At 41.4% G+C, this 19,447-nt stretch overlaps 2 protein-coding genes and 1 long non-coding RNA gene across 4 annotated transcripts in view; 1 reads left to right on the forward strand and 2 right to left on the reverse strand.

The window, feature by feature from the left end:
- Positions 1-14,445, reverse strand: part of LOC116066775 — a 197,521-nt gene extending 183,076 nt beyond the window's left edge. The window contains exons 1-2 of one of the 2 annotated variants that reach the window (XM_035991873.1): positions 14,335-14,445; positions 12,882-13,041 (exon numbers count right to left, since the gene is read on the reverse strand). The gene's annotated coding sequence lies outside the window, so the exon portion shown is untranslated. The remainder of the gene's footprint in view (positions 1-12,881; positions 13,042-14,334) is intronic. The other variant, XM_035991872.1, reaches the window with a different exon arrangement.
- Positions 1-14,640, reverse strand: part of LOC116041352 — a 35,776-nt gene extending 21,136 nt beyond the window's left edge. The window contains exon 1 of the mRNA XM_035991882.1: positions 14,381-14,640. Coding sequence (XP_035847775.1) covers positions 14,381-14,605 — 225 coding nt within the window. The 5' untranslated portion in view covers positions 14,606-14,640. The remainder of the gene's footprint in view (positions 1-14,380) is intronic.
- Positions 3,390-3,851, forward strand: LOC116065614. Its single transcript, XR_004108768.2, has 2 exons — positions 3,390-3,432; positions 3,775-3,851. It is a non-coding gene; the product is annotated as an uncharacterized LOC116065614 (long non-coding RNA).
- Positions 14,641-19,447: the final 4,807 nt, after the last annotated feature.

Genomic DNA, 19,447 nt, shown 5'->3' on the forward strand with positions numbered 1-19,447 from the left:
TTGACTGATTAGCCAGGGTGTGGCCTCCCCACCTGTAGCCAACACCAATCACCTACTTGGATTTACTGTTGGCAATTGCGTGAAGCGGCAGCCTCAGCGGCAGCCTCATCGGAAGAAGACTCGGAGGACAAAGACAAAGGAGTCTACGCAGGAGTCTTCGTAGGAGGCTAAGTGGGCTTAATCTTATCTTTATCTCACTTAACAGCTCGGTGTCTTCATCCGGAAATGTGCTGCTTCTCCATACCTGTCCGTGTCTCCTCTCGGAGATACTACAAACCACGCATTAGCTCGCAACATTTCCGCAACCCCACCTCTCTTACCTATCCCACCCGTTCCACACACATTCAACACCTTGTTGCAGGTGGCCTGTGGAACTGCCAGTCTGCCACTCGCAAGACTGAGTTCATCTCTGGCTTTGCCAGCCTGAAATCCCTTGACTTCCTTGCTCTCACTGAGACCTGGATTACACCGACCAACACATCCACCCCTGCTGCCCTTTCTTCTGCCTACTCTTTCACCCACACACCAAGACCCACTGGTAGAGGTGGGGGGACAGGCCTACTCATTAACCCCAAGTGGAGATTTTCTCTCTACCCATTGCCACAGTTCACTCCACAATCTTTTGAACTTCATGCTGTCACCATAACCCATCCGGTACAACTAGTCATCATTGTTATCTACCGCCCACCAGGTCCTCTGGGAGAGTTTTTGGAGGAGCTGGATGTCCTTCTTTCAAACATCCCTGAAACTGGCCCTCCGTTGGTACTTCTGGGCGACTTCAACATCCAGACAGAGAAGTTAGCTGCCTTTTCTCACCTTCTTCTTTTGCCCTCTCACTCTCTCCTTCACCACCCACTCACAAAGCCGGCAACCACTTAGATCTCATATTAACCAGAAACTGCTCTACAGCCAACCTCACTGTTACTCCACTCCATACCTCAGACCATTTCTTCATCTCTTACTCTCTCCCGCTCTCCAAAGCTCACAACCATATCTCAAGAGACACCATACCTGTCCGCCGTAATATCCGTTCACTCTCTCCTTCTTCTCTGGCGGCATGTACTTTATCAACCCTCCCTCCATCCGACTCTTTCTTACTCATGTCTCCCAATGATGCCACAGACACTCTCTTCTCTACTCTATCCTCCTCTCTCGACTCTCTCTGCCCTCTTACTTCACGACAGGCTCGCAAATCCGCCCCAGCTCCGTGGTTATCTGACTCAGTACGTGCTGAAAGATCAACTATACGGGCAGCGGAAAGGAAATGGCAGAAATCTAAACACCCAGATGATCTGCTTACCTTTCAGTCTCTTCTTTCCTCCTTCGCTGCCTCTATTTCTGCAGCCAAAAGCTCTTTTTATCAAACCAAAATTGAATCCTCTTTCTCGAACCCCAAAAAACTTTTTTCCATCTTCTCTAACCTCCTAGATTCCCCAGTCCACTTCCTCCCTCCTCCCTCCTACCAACCCACTTTGTCAACTACTTTGTAAAAAAGATAGATGACATACGCTCTTCATTTTCAACCACACCTCCTGAAATCACCTTACCATCCATCACTTCCAGTACTCTTTCCTCTTTCACCCCTTTATCTTCAAACCAAATTCTTACTTTGATTACCTCTGCCCGCCCAACCACCTGCCCCCTGGATCCTATCCCTTCTCACCTCCTCCAGTCCATTGCTCCGGACCTCCTTCCTTTCCTCACCCATCTCATCAACATCTCCTTGTCAACTGGCTGTTTCCCGGATGCTCTCAAAGAGGCAAGAGTGACCCCACTGCTCAAAAAACCAACACTCGACTCCACTGATGTAAATAACTATAGACCCGTCTCCCTTCTTCCATTTCTATCTAAAACTCTTGAGCGTGCCATTTATAATCAACTCTCTACCTATCTCCACCAGAACAACCTTCTTGATCCCCACCAGTCTGGCTTCAAGGCTGGCCACTCAACAGAAACTGCCCTCCTTGCTGTCACTGAGCAGCTTCACATCGCTAGAACAACCTCTCTCTCTTCCATTATCATCCTTCTGGATCTTTCTGCTGCCTTTGACACAGTGAACCACCAGATCCTCATTTCGACACTCCGAAATCTGGGTGTCTCAGGCTCTGCGCTCTCATTACTCACATCTTACCTGGCAGACCGAACGTACCAGGTAACCTGGAGAGGGTCTAGCTCAGAACCTTGCCCACTTAAAACTGGGGTTCCTCAGGGATCAGTCCTGGGTCCCCTCCTCTTCTCTCTGTACACCAACTCTCTCGGGTCTGTCATTCAGTCGCACGGCTTTTCTTATCACAGCTACGCAGATGACACCCAACTAATTCTCTCCTTTCCTGAGTCTGAAACTCAGGTAGCAGCACGTATCTCGGCTTGTCTGACTGACATCTCCTCTTGGATGTCCACACACCATCTGAAACTCAACCTCGACAAGACTGAGCTCCTTTTCCTTCCAGGGAAGGGCTCTCCTACCCAAGACCTGACTATAACAATTGACAACTCTATAGTAGTCCCCACCAAGACTGCTAGAAACCTGGGTGTAACACTTGACGACCAACTCTCCTTCACTGCTAACATTGCTGCAACTACCCGATCGTGTAGATACATGCTGCATAACATCAGAAGGATACGTCCCCTTCTAACGCAGAAGGCGGCTCAGGTTCTGGTTCAGGCTCTAGTCATCTCACGTCTAGACTACTGCAACTCCCTCCTGATTGGCCTGCCTGCATGTGCCATCCAACCCCTGCAGCTCATTCAGAATGCAGCGGCTCGACTTGTCTTCAACCTCCCCAAGTTCTCTCACACTACACCTCTCCTCCGCTCTCTTCACTGGCTACCAATTGCGGCCCGCATCCGCTTCAAGACACTAGTACTGACGTACAGGGCCACGAACGGATCAGCACCCGCTTACATCCAGGACATGGTCAAACCATATACCCCAACCCGCCCACTTCGTTCTGCATCAGCCAAACTGCTGGCTGCTCCCTCACAGCGAGGGAGAACTAATCACTCAACGAAATCCCGACTGTTCACTGTCCTGGCTCCCAAATTGTGGAACGAGCTCCCCATCGATATCAGGATGGCCGAAAGCCTACACATCTTCCGCCGAAGACTAAAAACGCATCTCTTCCGACTACACCTCGGATAAAAAAAAAACATAAAAAATAAAAAAAAATCTTGAACTTGCACTTTCGAACCTGCACTTTCATATGTCTCTTTGTAGCTTTGCCTATTTAAAGCTACTGTATTTGCACTTACTACTTGTTGTCTGGAGTTTGAACCTTCACATTTGAAAGCACTTAATTGTAAGTCGCTTTGGATAAAAGCGTCAGCTAAATGACATGTAATGTAATGTAATGTAGAATACCTCCATCAGGGCCTTAACACGGTTATATATGATCCTTCATAAACTAATATAGTGTTTGTGATATGTGGAGAGTTTCCAGCCTCTTCTTTAGAAACTGGGTTGGGTCAACGTGAACAAATACTGAACATCTAAGATCAGCTACGATTGTTACATCATCACATCACTGAATAGCAGTTGGTTGGTTCTGTGCCTTCCTCAAGAGCACCTTGGCAGTGCCCAGGAGGTGAACTGGCATGTATGGAAAATATGATATGATATTTGATGTGTTGGACGGTCGGTTTAATATTTAACTTTGGACTCCTGGACTGAGAATTATTTTATTGAAGCTGTAAATTGATGTTGATTAACTCTGATCAGACCTGATCCTGGTTCATCCAGAGAGAGGAAAGGTAGTTCATGTCTTACAGTCTCAGGAAAGTCTTAAATATGTAACATGGTTCATATATAATCCTTCATAAACTAATATCCTGTTTGTGATATGTGGAGAGTTTCCAGCCTCTTCTTTAGAAACTGGGTTGGGTCAACGTGAACAAATACTGAACATCTAAGATCAGCTACGATTGTTACATCATCACATCACTGAATATATATTTAGTCTTCTGATGACAGTCACATCTTCATCAAGAGGTTTAGAGGTTCTTACCTGTTAGTTGATGCAGGTACAGCAGCTCTGAGCTCTCAGTCTTCACCTCCACACGTCCTCTCTCAGTCTTCACCTCCACACGTCCTCTCTCAGTCTGTCTGATCAGCATCCGTCCACCTGAGATGTTTCTCTGAAATCACATGACCAGAGCAACCAATCAGACTGCAGCAGTGTCTCACCTGTGAGGACTATAAAACTCTCCTGAAGGTTCAGAAAAAGATCAAGAACAATAAAGTTCTCAGTTCTGTTGCTGCAGAAACAAGAGTTCAAAATATAAAAGGTTAGAAGTGTAGTCAAAGTCAGGTTGGCATCAAAAAGCCCAAAAACGTTAAGCTAATAACATTCAAACAAAATGTAACAAAAATGATAAATGAGGAGAAATAGTGCATAGAAAGAAGAGAAACTGGAAAGACTTGATGGAGATAGTTGAACGGCTGAAGAAGGACGTGGAAGAAATAAAGAGGATGTGTAAAGTTCAGCCTGAAAGACTTTGTTACACACGGAGAGTTCACAGGATTATTAGACGAGTTTCTGAACTAAACACACAGAACCAGATGATCAGATTACTGCAGTAAAAGTACTAATACCACACTGTTAAAGTTAGGGATGCACTGAATCCAGGATTGGGCTTCGGATTCGGCTGAATATTGGGCTTTTTGACGGGGTTGGGTTTTTGCCGAACCTTATTTTTCTTATTTTTCCCAGTGAACTGAACCCTACGCTTGCACTACGCACGCTAGAGCTTAGATCGGCCCAAAAAATCAAGCCCGAACCTGCCCGAGCCCGAGCACGTTGTGTCCGAGCCCGGCCCGGCCCGACACATTAACTGTAATTATGAGCCCGAGCCCGATTTAAACCCGACAATTTTTTAATATGTGGGCCGTTATAACTGACGTTCTCAACTACAATTCAGAGTTGTTTGAACTACAGAAATCTGTTTAGAATAATACAACAAGGACGAAGCTGTAAACTGCTGTTAGTTTATTCAGAATGGAACGGATCGCAAGTGGATCCGAATGAAGAAAAAAGAAACAATGATGAACAACATATTGTTGTCACTGCCCACGACTTGTTTAAACTGCTTCCATACCTCCGACTTTCCTCCACACTTGCTCAAAGGTAATTCTCCTGTTTTTCTTTTTTTCTTTACATCTTCAAGCTCCCGGTGTGATGCGTGTGAGAGGAGGAGACTCCGCGCATGACACATGCTGCATTTTTGTAACTTTTGTACACATTTGTTACTTTTATATAGCCTATATATATATATATTTATTATATTTCTGATTATGGCATAGCTATCTCCCCACCCAAATAGGATAATAAGGTAATGGATAAAAAAAAAAAAAAAGAATTGCTTGATCAAGGGCCCGGCCTGAGGATGTGACGGAAAATAACGGCCCGAGCCCGACCCGAGGTCCGGTTGGGCTCGGGTCGGGCTCGGGCTTGGGCCGAGAATCTAAACTCTAACGCACGCTACGCTGGTCGCCGTAATGACGGCGCCGTTGATTACAGGAAGGTGTTTACGTAGGTGGAGCGTTCAATGCAGTAGACTGAGAGAAAGTGAAGATGGAACTGGTGAGCAGAAGAAGTGTAGTTTGGCAGTACTTTCAGTCAAAAGAAGACCATTCAAGTCCAGCTACATGTTCAATCTGTAATGCTGATTAGTCTGGTGGTGGCGAGGACCCTAAACTATACACAACATCACCGCTGTTACAACATCTGGTATCAAACATCTGGAAGAATACGAGTTGTGATGAAGGAATCTACAGACAGCAGCCAGAATGCAGCAACTTCAGGTACAGCAAAGGAAGGACAGTCACTGCTAAAATCTGGAGTTAACCAGACGGCCTCTCCCGGGCTGTCAGCTGTTCTCTCAGAGTCTCCCTACAGGGGGAGCAGAGCGACCGAACGGTCGGCTGCTGCTCGTTAGCTAACGTTAGCTTTTTAATTTCACCCCCCCAACATGCCTTCATCATACACTGGTTAGAGACTCATCTGGCGAGAGCGATGTGCTTTCCTACGATGTGAAAAGAGCGTGTGAATTCAACATTAAGTTGTTACATTGAACTATTTTAGAGGCTGTGGACGTTGTTTACTTCATTAATGAGTTTACTGTGTTCATGGACTGAGGATGGGACGAGGATTCAGCAGAATCTTAACCAGTGGATTCAGGATTCAGCCCAACCCCAAAAATCTGGATTTGGTGTATCCCTACATAAAATACTCTGTTACAGTAAAAGTCCTGCAGTGAAAATGTTACTGCAGTAAAAGTGTGTATCATCAGGAGAATGTAGTTGAAGTATTAAAACCTTGTAGAAAGTGTAAAGGATTCAACCAGGTGTGTGTTTAATGGTCTGATCATCTCAGCTGAGTTTACTCTAGAATCAAACATCAGATTTATAAACTACATGTTTAGTGTGCAGTAATCTTAATGTGTAAAGTAACTAGTAACTAAAGCTGGAACAGATGAATGTAGTGGAGTAACTAAAGTAACTAGTAACTAAAGTAACTAGTAACTAAAGCTGTCAGATGAATGTAGTGGAGTAACTAAAGTAACTAGTAACTAAAGCTGTAACAGATGAATGTAGTGGAGTAACTAAAGTAACTAGTAACTAAAGTAACTAGTAACTAAAGCTGTAACAGATGAATGTAGTGGAGTAACTAAAGTAACTAGTAACTAAAGTAACTAGTAACTAAAGCTGGAACAGATGAATGTAGTGGAGTAACTAAAGTAACTAGTAACTAAAGTAACTAGTAACTAAAGCTGGAACAGATGAATGTAGTGGAGTAACTAAAGTAACTAGTAACTAAAGTAACTAGTAACTAAAGCTGTAACAGATGAATGTAGTGGAGTAACTAAAGTACAATATTTCTCTCTGAGATGTAGTGGAGTAGAAGTAGAAAGTGGCATAAAAAAAGACTCAAGTACAAGTACCTCAACATTTCGACTCAAGTACAGTACTGGAGTAAATGTACTTAGTTACATTTCAACTGTGCTTTCATATTTTACAACTCTGATCTTTGCACATCCAGATCATATCAGGACAGTTGTGCTCACATTGACTACTTAATATTTAACTTATATTATATTATGTAATACTGATGAAGCTGCAGGATGAAGCTGCAGGATGAAGCTGCAGGATGCAGCTGCAGGATGCAGCTGCAGGATGAAGCTGCAGGATGCAGCTGCAGGCCTCGTTCCCACAGAAACATTAGCTGTAGATCAACTACTGGTATCACGTAACGGAGGATTAGTTTCAGGATTAAAATCTGTATTTCAGTTTAATGACATGTTCTGTTTTCACTATCTGACACAAGAAAATCTGATATTTGATGTGTTTGACTGTTGGTTTAATATTTAATCTCACTCACTGTTGGACTGAGACACTGAAGTTATTTTATAGAGGCTTTAAATTCATGTTTGTAGGTTTGAAACACAACAAATATGACCTGTCAAACTCTGAAATTAATGAAAGATTAGCACCTTCATTTACCCTGTAACCCCACCACACAGACAGATTTAGAGAGTAAAGATATACAAACATTCATTTAAAATCAATTCATAAATCACCCCGTTACATTTGGCTGCAGTTAAACTTTGTGAGCCGTCGACCAATAACAACCCGTCCCAACAGAGCTGACATTTGATTGGTTAAAGAGCCAGAGAGTCCAACATGGAGGAAGCTATCGTAGCCTGTTAGCTGTGTGCTATCGTCCAGTTTTATTGAAGCCCCTCTGCCACATTATGAAGAGGTTTCTTTCTTTCTTTTCTTTGTATATGCAGACACAGATATTTACTCTGTCTGTCTGTCTGTCTGTCTGTCTGTCTGTCTGTCTGTCTGTCTGTCTGTCGTGTTTATTTCATTATGATTTTTTGATGAGTTAATTGTGCCCAGTCATGTTCAATAAAGTGATTAACCAAATGAATGTGTGTCTTTCTTTCTACAAATGTTATACCTATGTAGTGTAAACCTGGTATAAGTATAGTATTTCCTGTTTGGACCACATACTGTCTTCCACACTGTTTACATCTGATCAGATAAACACAATTCTTAGAGTGGACATTACAATTTCTCTGTGTTAAATATACATTATGGTTGTGTTGGTTACGCACCCAATATTGTTGCTTAAAAACTTCCCCGTGCCGGGCGCCTGGGTAGCTCACCTGGTAGAGCAGGCGCCCACACATAGAGTTTACCCCTCGATGCAGCGGCCGCAGGTTCAACTCTGCCCTGCGGTCCTTTGCTGCATGTCATTCCCAAACTCTCTCCCCCTTTCATGTCTACAGCTGTCCTATACAAACATACAATATATATAACATATATAACAATACATACATATAAAGGCCTAAAATGGCCAAAAAATAATCTTAAAAAAAAAAAAAAAAAAAATTCCCCGTGCCAAACAGGTCTAGGGTCAGAAACTGGTTTTAATTTACCTTTCATTAAAACATCCTGCACATTTTAGTTCTTTCTAAATGCAGTAATAATTCTAAAATCCTTCAACAGCTGAGTCTGGTCAAAAAAATGGTTGAAATGATTTTTAATGACTTTAACCAGCTGTACTGTTGATGGAGAACACGTGGTGATGACTGGTAATAGGGGACTGACATTAAGAGGTTTAGTCTGCTGGAAGGTCCTGAGTACTCTGAGTAGTAAAGTCCTGGTCTACCCCCTAGTGGAGAGAACAGCTAACAACTGGAGGCTTCTCTGAAATCCTGCTGTCTAGTGCAGATTCTGTGGAAACGAAGTAACTGATTTCACTAAACCTGCAATTGTATGCTTGGGATGAAAACTGGATTTATACAGTAGAGAGTGAGTGTCTCTTTGAAAGAACCCTTAATGTCCAGTCTACCATTCTCCTTAAAGTCAGGGACCTTAAATGTGGTCTAACTAAAAAATCCACAGAGGTCAGGCTGAAATCAGCTTTGAGCTTGATAGATGGATTGTGTTTATTTAAAATGATCAAATATGAATCAAAATCCTCTCTCGAGTGCGGCCAGATCCCCCAAATATCATCTAAAAATCTGTAGTAGTGGAGAGGATTTTTTGGACAGGCGGCCAGGACTGTATATTCCCATCCAGCCATATAAATATTAACATAATAACATGCAACTTTGTTGCCCATAGCTGTCTCTTTAATTTGTAGAAATTTGATTGTTGAACTCAAAGTCATTCCTGGTCAGATTAATTTCTAATAATTGTAACATTTCCTTGTCTGGTCTTTTAATATCTGCATATTTAAAGTAATATATTTTGAATGGTATTCCAACCTTCTCTGATGTCTATATTCATGTACAGAGACTCCACATCCATCGTGAACAGGAATGAGTTGACAGCAATGACAATCTTCTTAACTTTGTCCACAAAATCATACGTGTCTTTGATATAACTGTGTGTTTCTTTGAGAGAGGATTCAGATAAAAATGAATAAACTGAGCCATAAAGTAAGTGTCCCTGCTGCAGTCAGAAACTATGGGTCTACCAGCTGGTATTTCTCCTGGCTTACTCCAAGCCGTGCTGGCTCTGTGAATTTAAGGTAGCATATAGAATAGCCTCGGTCTGGGTTCAGTGTTACCCTGTAAATATGTTTTTTATTATTAATAAATAGTTTTATTATATAATGATAGTATAATCTTATCGACCAGTGGCACAGTATCCTTATAAATAGAATTTTTGAGTTTAGAGTAACAAGATGTGTCATTCAATTGTCTGTAACCTTCCCACAAATATTGTTCTCTGTCCAACATGATAACTGCAGTTCCTTTGTCTGCTGGCTTGATAACAATTTGTTTATTATTACATAATGAAATAAGTGATTCAGATTCATAGTGACTCTAATTTAGTTTCATCCAGCCAATTCTAAACTTATTATGGAAATGCTGAAGATCAGAGTTAATAGCAGATGTGACCTCAGGAGGTAATGTGCCGTCAGTAGGAACCAGTTTGATTTGGTCGTGAACGGAGGACACACTGAATCAGGTTTATGTTGGAAATAGACCACTAATTTCAGCCTTCTATGATATTGTTGTATGTCAAATCTGATTTGATTCCTCATATGTTAATTACAGTATTCTAAGTAAAATGATCACTGATTCTATTTTTACCATCATTACTCTATAAAAACATGTCTGGTCTGACGTAATCTTAATATAATAATATAATAAACATCTGACTTACCACCTGACCAACATGGATGTCTGTTAACAGCGCTAGCTAGAACCATCTTATGTCAGCCAGGCCTGAGGATCTGGAAGTCCAGGACTCCAGGCTGGTTGTTCCAAGTCCTCCCTGTGTTCCAGACACCGCTCAACTACAGGAGGTCTGTCCAGATTAGAACTGGTGTGGACAGTCTGTCCTCATGATGTCTTCATCTGTGGTAGTCCATTTTGACCTTAAAACATAGGGTTAGGGGTTTGGGTTTTGGTTAGGGGTATGGTAGAGAGACAACACACACACACACACACACACACACACACACACACACACACACACACACACACAGAGGCGGGACATTAAAAACCAAACAAACACAATCATAAACCAAAATGGCTGCTACAGACATCATGACATCACTCAACCTCAATCCCAACACCACCAAACTGCTGACTCACCTTGTTACCTTGATCTGCTACGTGATCAGACAACAGTCAGACCTCCGTACCTGGTCTGGAAAGCACACCTGTCCTTCTTCTTCTCTTCCTCCTGGCAGACTAGACACTGATAGAGCACTGCTGCCTCCTACTGGTGACGAGGACAATCTAATTAAGTTTTAAAGGAAAATATTTCTATTCCCAGCTCTCTTAGAGACCTGAATAAAAGTCTCCTTTCCTCAGAGGATCTGGGACAGTTCATAAAGACTCTGGTACACCTCTGGTGTTTACATAATCAAACAAACATACCTACTGAACAATAACATGAATTAAACAATAAAACCAGAAACACAACAGCTGTTTAACATACGAACACAAATGTACTGTAAATACACTTTAACAATATGCACATTTAGCTTTTATTTTGTAAAGCACTTTCCTCTCTTACTGTTGCTTGTTGCCTGAGGTAGTGGGGACATGTGAACATTGTTCATTTACTGTGTTGTGTATGACTTTGAGAACTTGTAATTTCTAATGTTAATGCTCAATAAAACATTTTAAAATATATATAACACCACAAAAATATGAAACTAGCAGAAATATGTTCACATTAAAATACCACTGATAATATAATAATAATAATAATAATAATAATAATAACAACACTACTTCAAGTGTAGATTGTGTATTTAATGAAACATATCAGATGTTACAGATGGTACTTTAAAACAAGACAAATGTAGAACATTTTAGAACAATTTAGAACAATTTAGAAAGTTTAAGAACACAGCGAACACCGTTTAGAAAACGCTTTCACAAAATAATCTAAACTATTGACGTCCACACGGATTAGATATTAATAAACTGTAAAACAACATCAGGGTTCTGCCGGGTTCTGATTGGATGATGTCTGGTGCTGGTGACCAATCAGAAGACAGAAACCAAATCAACATGAAATAATATCAATAAAACAAGAAATATCAATAAAACAAGAAATATCAATAAAACAAGAAATACTGCATATCAACAACGTTTTATGAATGCTGATCATCTATTCTCAGTTGGCATCACTTTATGTTTCAGAGATCATCAGACTGGTTTTCTCTGCTCTGGATCTGACAGAAAAATAATCATGTTTCAGACAGAATTATAAGCAGAAAGTTAATATCATATTAATAACACGGAGGAGTTTCTTCAGATAAACAGGATCAGAGGATCATCTGGGTCCACAATTTGAAGTGTGTCAACAACCTGCAGATTTAGTGAGAAATAATTATAATAACATAATTAAACAATCCCTTTCTTCAGACTGCAGTGTGTATGTTCACTGTTCTGTGAAGTCTTTGAGTTCTTCCTTCATCTTCTCCAAGTCATCGATGACTTTCTGATAGAGATCAGCTGACTGGATGATGGAGTCTCTTAACTTTCTGTCCTCTTCAGGGGTCGCTGTGACTCTGAAGACTTTCCACATATCAGACAATACTCCGTCACTTCTTCCCAGTTCAGACAGAATCCTCCTAAACTCCTCCATGTCTGTCAGAGTGATTCCAGCCTGAACTTCAGCTGATCTTTGCTCCAACTTCTCACACGTCCTCTTTATTTCTTCCAGGTCGATCTTCAGCGGTTCAACAATCTCCAAGAAGTCATTACCCAGCTCTTTTACTTTATTTACATGTACACTCTCTAATATCCCCTTTTTACATTTACACCAGCAACAAAAATGGCTGCTGCTGCTGCTGTCACTGCTCCTATTGTTCCTACTGTTACTATTACTGCTGCTGCTGCTGCTCCTGCTGCTACTGCTGCTCCTGCTGCTCCTGCCCCTGCTGCTACTGCTGCTCCTGCTGCTCCTGATCCTGCTGCTACTGCAGCTCCTGCTGCTCCTGCCCCTGCTGCTACTGCTGCTCCTGCTGCTCCTGATCCTGCTACTGCTGCTACTGCAGCTCCTGCCCCTGCTACTGCTGCTCCTGATCCTGCTGCTCCTGATCCTGCTGCTACTGCTCCTGCTGCTACTGCAGCTCCTGCTGCTCCTGCTGCTACTGCAGCTCCTGCCCCTCCTGCTGCTCCTGCTGCTGCTCTGCCTGCACGTAAGCCAAACGGCATGCCAAGGGCTGAGACTTCTAGTACATCAGCTCCTGCTCTTCTGACTTCATCTGTTCTCTTCTGCATCTTTCTGACTTCATCACCGATCTCCCTAAACTCTCCAACAATCTGTCTCATCCTGTGTTCATTGCTGTCAAACTCTCTGATGAATGAAACTGTATGTTCTGTGAGTTTGTTCATTAATTCAGACAGATCAGGAGAGAAGTCTCTGCTCCGTCTTCTTCTTGTTGTTGAAGCCATCTCCAGGTCTCCTGGTCCTCCTGAAGAGTTGAGATCTCCTCTTCAGAGTGATGAAGAAGCTGACTTTAAATCAAACTGTGATCTGATGAGATCAGAAAGGTTCTGGAGACAGGAAGAGACACACATCATCAGAATAAACACACACACACACACACTCACAGGTGTTTCCTCCCAGCTCCACTCAGGTAAACTAACCTCAGCCAACATGAACAATAATACTGATCTGATATTCAATATGTTGGACGGTCAGTTTAATATTTAACTTTGGACTCCTGGACTGAGAATTATTTTATTTTTATTTATTTATTTTAAACCCCCAACGTCTCCTTCCAGGCAGCGCTGCCTGGAAGGCACTAGGATTAGGCAATGGTGATGGTTAGGTTTAAGGTTAGGGTTAGGTGCCTTGAAGTCAACGGTTGCAGCGCTGCCTGGAAGGAGACGTTGGGGGCTTAAAACACCATCGAGCATTATTCACAGCAATGAAAATAGAAAGTAAAGAGCCAGAGAGTTGCATAAATATGTAACACGGTTCATATATAATCTGTCCAAAACTAATATTCTAATACTAATATATTTTTTATTTATTTTATTTTATTGGTTTATTTGATAGGGACCGTGCATATTTATGAACATTGTTGTATAAAAACACCATGTAAATATGCCAGAATTAGTAAAAATAACTACTTTTCATCTGCAGTCCCTAGGCAGGTCACATAGGACTAACATAGAGACAGCCGTCATACAGCACTCATTCACTATACATTAAAAGGTACACATAATGGTGACATATACATTGACAAAACAAACAAACAATAAAAGTACATGATGACAAAGACGTTATTCCTCCACCTCTATACTGCACTCAGTTTACCAGTGGAAGTGTCTGGGTGATGAAATGTGTGACAGTTAACAGTGAGTGTATCCCTGGTCTGTTTGAAGTGAGTTTTAAAGGTGTGAATGTTGGACCCTCTCTGATTGGGGGGGGGGGTGAGCTACTCCAGAGTTGACCTCCTATTATTGACTATACGTTTTGTCCAGAAGTGGTGCGTCTAAATGGTATCACCCAGTCCCCTTTACAGAGGCCCGTGTACTACCGCCGCTTTCAAGTCTTTGGAAAAAGCCATGTAGCGGAGGGGGGGCGAGATTATGTAGCCCTTTATATACTAAACAAGCATACTTCAAATTTAAAAAAATACAAAGCTTAAAAATGTATGTCTCTTTAAGATATCACAATGGAGAGTTTCCAGCCTCTTCTTTAGAAACTGGGTTGGGTCAACGTGAACAAATACTGAACATCTAAGATCAGCTACGATTGTTACATCATCACATCACTGAATATATATTTAGTCTTCTGATGACAGTCACATCTTCATCAAGAGGTTTAGAGGTTCTTACCTGTTAGTTGATGCAGGTACAGCAGCTCTGAGCTCTCAGTCTTCACCTCCACACGTCCTCTCTCAGTCTTCACCTCCACACGTCCTCTCTCAGTCTTCACCTCCACACGTCCTCTCTCTGTCTTCACCTCCACACGTCCTCTCTCTGTCTTCACCTCCACACGTCCTCTCTCAGTCTTCACCTCCACACGTCCTCTCTCAGTCTTCACCTCCACACGTCCTCTCTCAGTCTTCACCTCCACACGTCCTCTCTCAGTCTGTCTGATCAGCATCCGTCCACCTGAGATATTTCTCTGAAATCACATGACCAGAGAGAATCAAACTGCAGAGTCTCACCCAAAGTAACTGATTAACTTTTACTGACTGTCTCACAGAGAAAAAGAACAGTTATTAAGTTATCAACATTTCTATTGACATTATATATGGTTCCTCTAGGCAATATTAACTACTACAGCTACTATTTGTAGTCACTGATCCATTATCTTTATGGTGACTATTATTGTCACTGTTCATCACACCACCAACCAGCACTGTCAGACACCGCCTACCAAGATCCTGGGTCTGTCCCGTCAGTTGTTCCCGATATAGTTCACTATTTAACTAACACTATAGAGGGAACAGTGAGGGTTAGGGTTAGATATAGTTCACTATTTAACTAACTATAGAGGGAACAGTGAGGGAATGAATGTGGGAATGGGTTTTTTAGGCACAGCAAAGGTCAGAGTCAGAGTGGAGGTCTGCAGCCAGAAAGGTTTTGGGGGATTTTTTTAAAGATGTGAACAGCTAACACACTGCACAACAAGACACACAGCTCAACAAGACACACAGCTCCAATGCACAGACACACACACACACACACACACAGAGACACACACATATATCAGCACCACAGGTCCAATGCGTGCACGCACGTGCAATTTTGATTAGCTGATTCACCTGTCTACTAAACTATCTTATGCGTGAAATATGTTAAATATGAATTTAAAATGCTAAAATATATGACACCTGAAGTCCTAGAAGTCCCTAAGGGTTCCCCTCTGAATAATTTATATATATATACTTAAAAATATACAAGTTTAGATGAATTGTTGGTTTGGAAAATTTAAATTTTAAAATAATTTTTAAAACTATAAATAATACTAAGGATAGAGAGGGGAGACGACATGCAGCAAAGGGCCGTGGCCACTGGGGTAAGGACTGAGCCTTGGTACATGGGGCGCACGCTCCACCAGGTGAGCTACCAGGGCACCCTGAGTGTTACTGGGTCTCCTGGTGGTAAACTGGCTCTAAACACGAGTCTAGAATACCTCCATCAGGGTCTTAACACGGTTATATATGATCCTTCATAAACTAATATAGTGTTTGTGATATGTGGAGAGTTTCCAGCCTCTTCTTTAGAAACTGGGTTGGGTCAACGTGAACAAATACTGAACATCTAAGATCAGCTACGATTGTTACATCATCACATCACTGAATATATATTTAGTCTTCTGATGACAGTCAGATCATCACAGGGAGAGGAAAGGTAGCATTTGTCTATAATGTGTCTATAACAGTCTTAGATATGAAACATGGTTCATGTATGATCTGCTGAAAACTAACATTTAATCAGACATCCAACCGTTAGTGAAGCAGAGGCTGGGAGAGCTCCAGATGTCAGATTAAATATTAGTTCTCAGCAGATCATTCATGAACCATGTTTCATATTTACGACTGTTTGAGATAAATACTACCTTTCCTCTCTCCGTATGAACCAGGATCTCAGGGACTACTCAGGGACCAGGTCTGATAAATGTATTAAACATTAATTTATTTACAGCCTCAATAATTCAGTCTCAGTCCAAGAGTCCAACAGTGAGAGAGATTTAATATTAAACCAGAGATCAACAGTCCAACATATCAAATATCATAAAGTATTATTGCTCAGTATAAAACTTTAATAAAAGGTCACATTCCCACCTGCCCTGGCCTCTCTCCTGGAAGCATTACAAATTAAAACTAGAAAATTAAGATAAATATAAATGCCCCGGTGTCACAATACAAAAATCTATCCCAAAATACATTTTATTTAACTTTATTAAAACATTTAAAATGTCTAAATACTTCCTAAAGTACTTTCCCTTGAGGTTAAAAGTACTCTTTAAAGAGTGTCCATGTAACAGATCAATGGTCTGTTAATCTGAAGTTATTGATATGATGACATCCTCTGACCCAAACTAAGACCTTCTGACCCCTCTCCAGGGGTCCAAGGGACTAGGAGGTCAACCAGTGGTGAAAAGTAACTAAGTACATTTACTCCACTACTGTACTTCAGTCCACATGTTGAGGTACTTGTACTTTACTTGAGTCTTTTCTTTTCATGTCACTTTCTACTTCTACTCCACTACATTACTCTGTTACAGCTTAGTTACTAGTTACTTTAGTTACTAGTTACTTTAGTTACTAGTTACTTTAGTTACTAGTTACTTTAGTTACTAGTTACTTTAGTTACTCCGCTACATTACTCTGTTACAGCTTAGTTACTAGTTACTTTAGTTACTAGTTACTTTAGTTACTAGTTACTTTAGTTACTCCACTACATTACTGTGTTACAGCTTAGTTACTAGTTACTTTAGTTACTAGTTACTTTAGTTACTCCACTACATTCATCTGTTCCAGCTTTAGTTACTAGTTACTTTAGTTACTCCACTACATTACTCTGTTACAGCTTTAGTTACTAGTTACTTTAGTTACTAGTTACTTTAGTTACTCCACTACATTCATCTGTTACAGCTTTAGTTACTAGTTACTTTAGTTACTCCACTACATTACTCTGTTACAGCTTTAGTTACTAGTTACTTTAGTTACTCCACTACATTCATCTGTTACAGCTTAGTTACTAGTTACTTTAGTTACTAGTTACTTTAGTTACTAGTTACTTTAGTTACTCCACTACATTACTCTGTTACAGCTTTAGTTACTAGTTACTTTAGTTACTCCACTACATTCATCTGTTACAGCTTTAGTTACTAGTTACTTTAGTTACTAGTTACTTTAGTTACTCCACTACATTACTCTGTTACAGCTTTAGTTACTAGTTACTTTAGTTACTCCACTACATTACTGTGTTACAGCTTAGTTACTAGTTACTTTAGTTACTCCACTACATTCATCTGTTACAGCTTTAGTTACTAGTTACTTTAGTTACTCCACTACATTACTCTGTTCCAGCTTTAGTTACTAGTTACTTTAGTTACTAGTTACTTTAGTTACTCCACTACATTCATCTGTTACAGCTTTAGTTACTAGTTACTTTAGTTACTCCACTACATTCATCTGTTACAGCTTTAGTTACTAGTTACTCCACTACATTCATCTGTTCCAGCTTTAGTTACTAGTTACTTTAGTTACTAGTTACTTTAGTTACTCCGCTACATTCATCTGTTACAGCTTTAGTTACTAGTTACTTTACACATTCAGATTACTGCTCACTAAACATGTAGTTTATAAATCTGATGCCAACCTGACTTTGACTTCACTTCTAATCTTTTATATTTTGAACTCTTGTTTCTGCAGCAACAGAACTGAGAACTTTATTGTTCTTTATCTTTCTCTGAACCTTCAGGAGAGTTTTATAGTCCTCACAGGTGAGACGCTGCTGCAGTCTGATTGGTTGCTCTGACACACACACACACACACACACACACACACACACACACACACACACACACACACACACACACACACACACACACACGTCAACTGACCAGCTTAGCTTAGCTCACGTAAGGATGCTGGAGGGTTTATTCGTGCCTTAGTGACTGATGGGTAAAACAATCTTTAAATTGGTCCAGTATGTATAATACCCATCACCAAACCCACCAGACTCCATGTAAATAATCACTACTTTTAGCATCGTAAAACACACTTCATTCAAAGTGGACAGAAACTAAATACAACTACCAAAAGCCGTCTTGGTTCATCTTTCCACTGTTCCAACAATCACCACTCTGGTTTGGTTGAAATAAACCCTTAATTCACCCATTTACATGTGGAGATATGCTGGCTCTATACACGCTAAAAGTCCTGATTATTTACATGGAGTCTGGTGGAGATATGCTGGCTCTATACACGCTAAAAGTCCTGATTATTTACATGGAGTCTGGTGGAGATATGCTGGCTCTATACACGCTAAAAGTCCTGATTATTTACATGGAGTCTGGTGTAGTTTGGTGATGGTGATTTCAGGGCTGTTTCATGTTAAACTAAAAGGATCTTACTCTTTAACTAAAAGGTCTATCTCTGTAGGAATCCATCCCATAATGTTGTCAGTAGGGTTGGGTTTTATCCGATACCGGTGCCTACTCAATATTTTTTAAATGGTTCCGGTGCTTAAATGACTCTCGAACCGGCGAGGCCGACGCTGGCTGCTGCTGCTGCTGAAGGTCTTGGCCTTGCATCACGTAGGTTATCAAACACGGGGCATTGTTCAGCTTTTAAATACGCTCCTCGTGTCGCCAGATGTTTCTTCAAATTCAATGTTACCTCCCTTGCATGACATTGGTTTAAGGCATCTGTCGCAGAGTGTGCATCTTAGGTTGATTTTTTTTTTAAATGACATTTATATCTGCATTTATATCAAAACCTCGAGACTTTCAAACATCAACATGTCATTTATTAAATGTATTTGTGTCTAAATGACATATAAACATCTTTTCCTATTCTATGTTGTCTGGAAACGCTTCCAACACACTGGCGTGTGGCGTGAAAACTAGGCGTCGGTTCTATTTCTAGCATGCACGTGTTTTCTGAGACATGCGTGTCACACAGGCAGTGTGCAAGTTCTAACCTGTTACCATGGGAGCCCAAATAAAAACGGACAAGCCACGCAGCCGACACGCTCACGCCACGCAGCCGACACGCTCACGCCACGCAGCCAACACGCTCGCGCCACGCAGCCGACACGCCACACAGCCGACGCGCTCACGCCACGCAGCCAACACGCTCGCGCCACGCAGCCAGTGTGCAGCCAGTGTGCAGCCAGCCTTAGACGTGAGATGCAGGCACCTTCGGCATCTTCATTGATCCTCTCACTATCAGTTCTGATCAACAAGTGTGCTGAGTAGCAGCACTGA

This window comes from Sander lucioperca, chromosome 14, assembly GCF_008315115.2.
Source record: "Sander lucioperca isolate FBNREF2018 chromosome 14, SLUC_FBN_1.2, whole genome shotgun sequence".
Classification (NCBI taxonomy): domain Eukaryota; kingdom Metazoa; phylum Chordata; class Actinopteri; order Perciformes; family Percidae; genus Sander; species Sander lucioperca.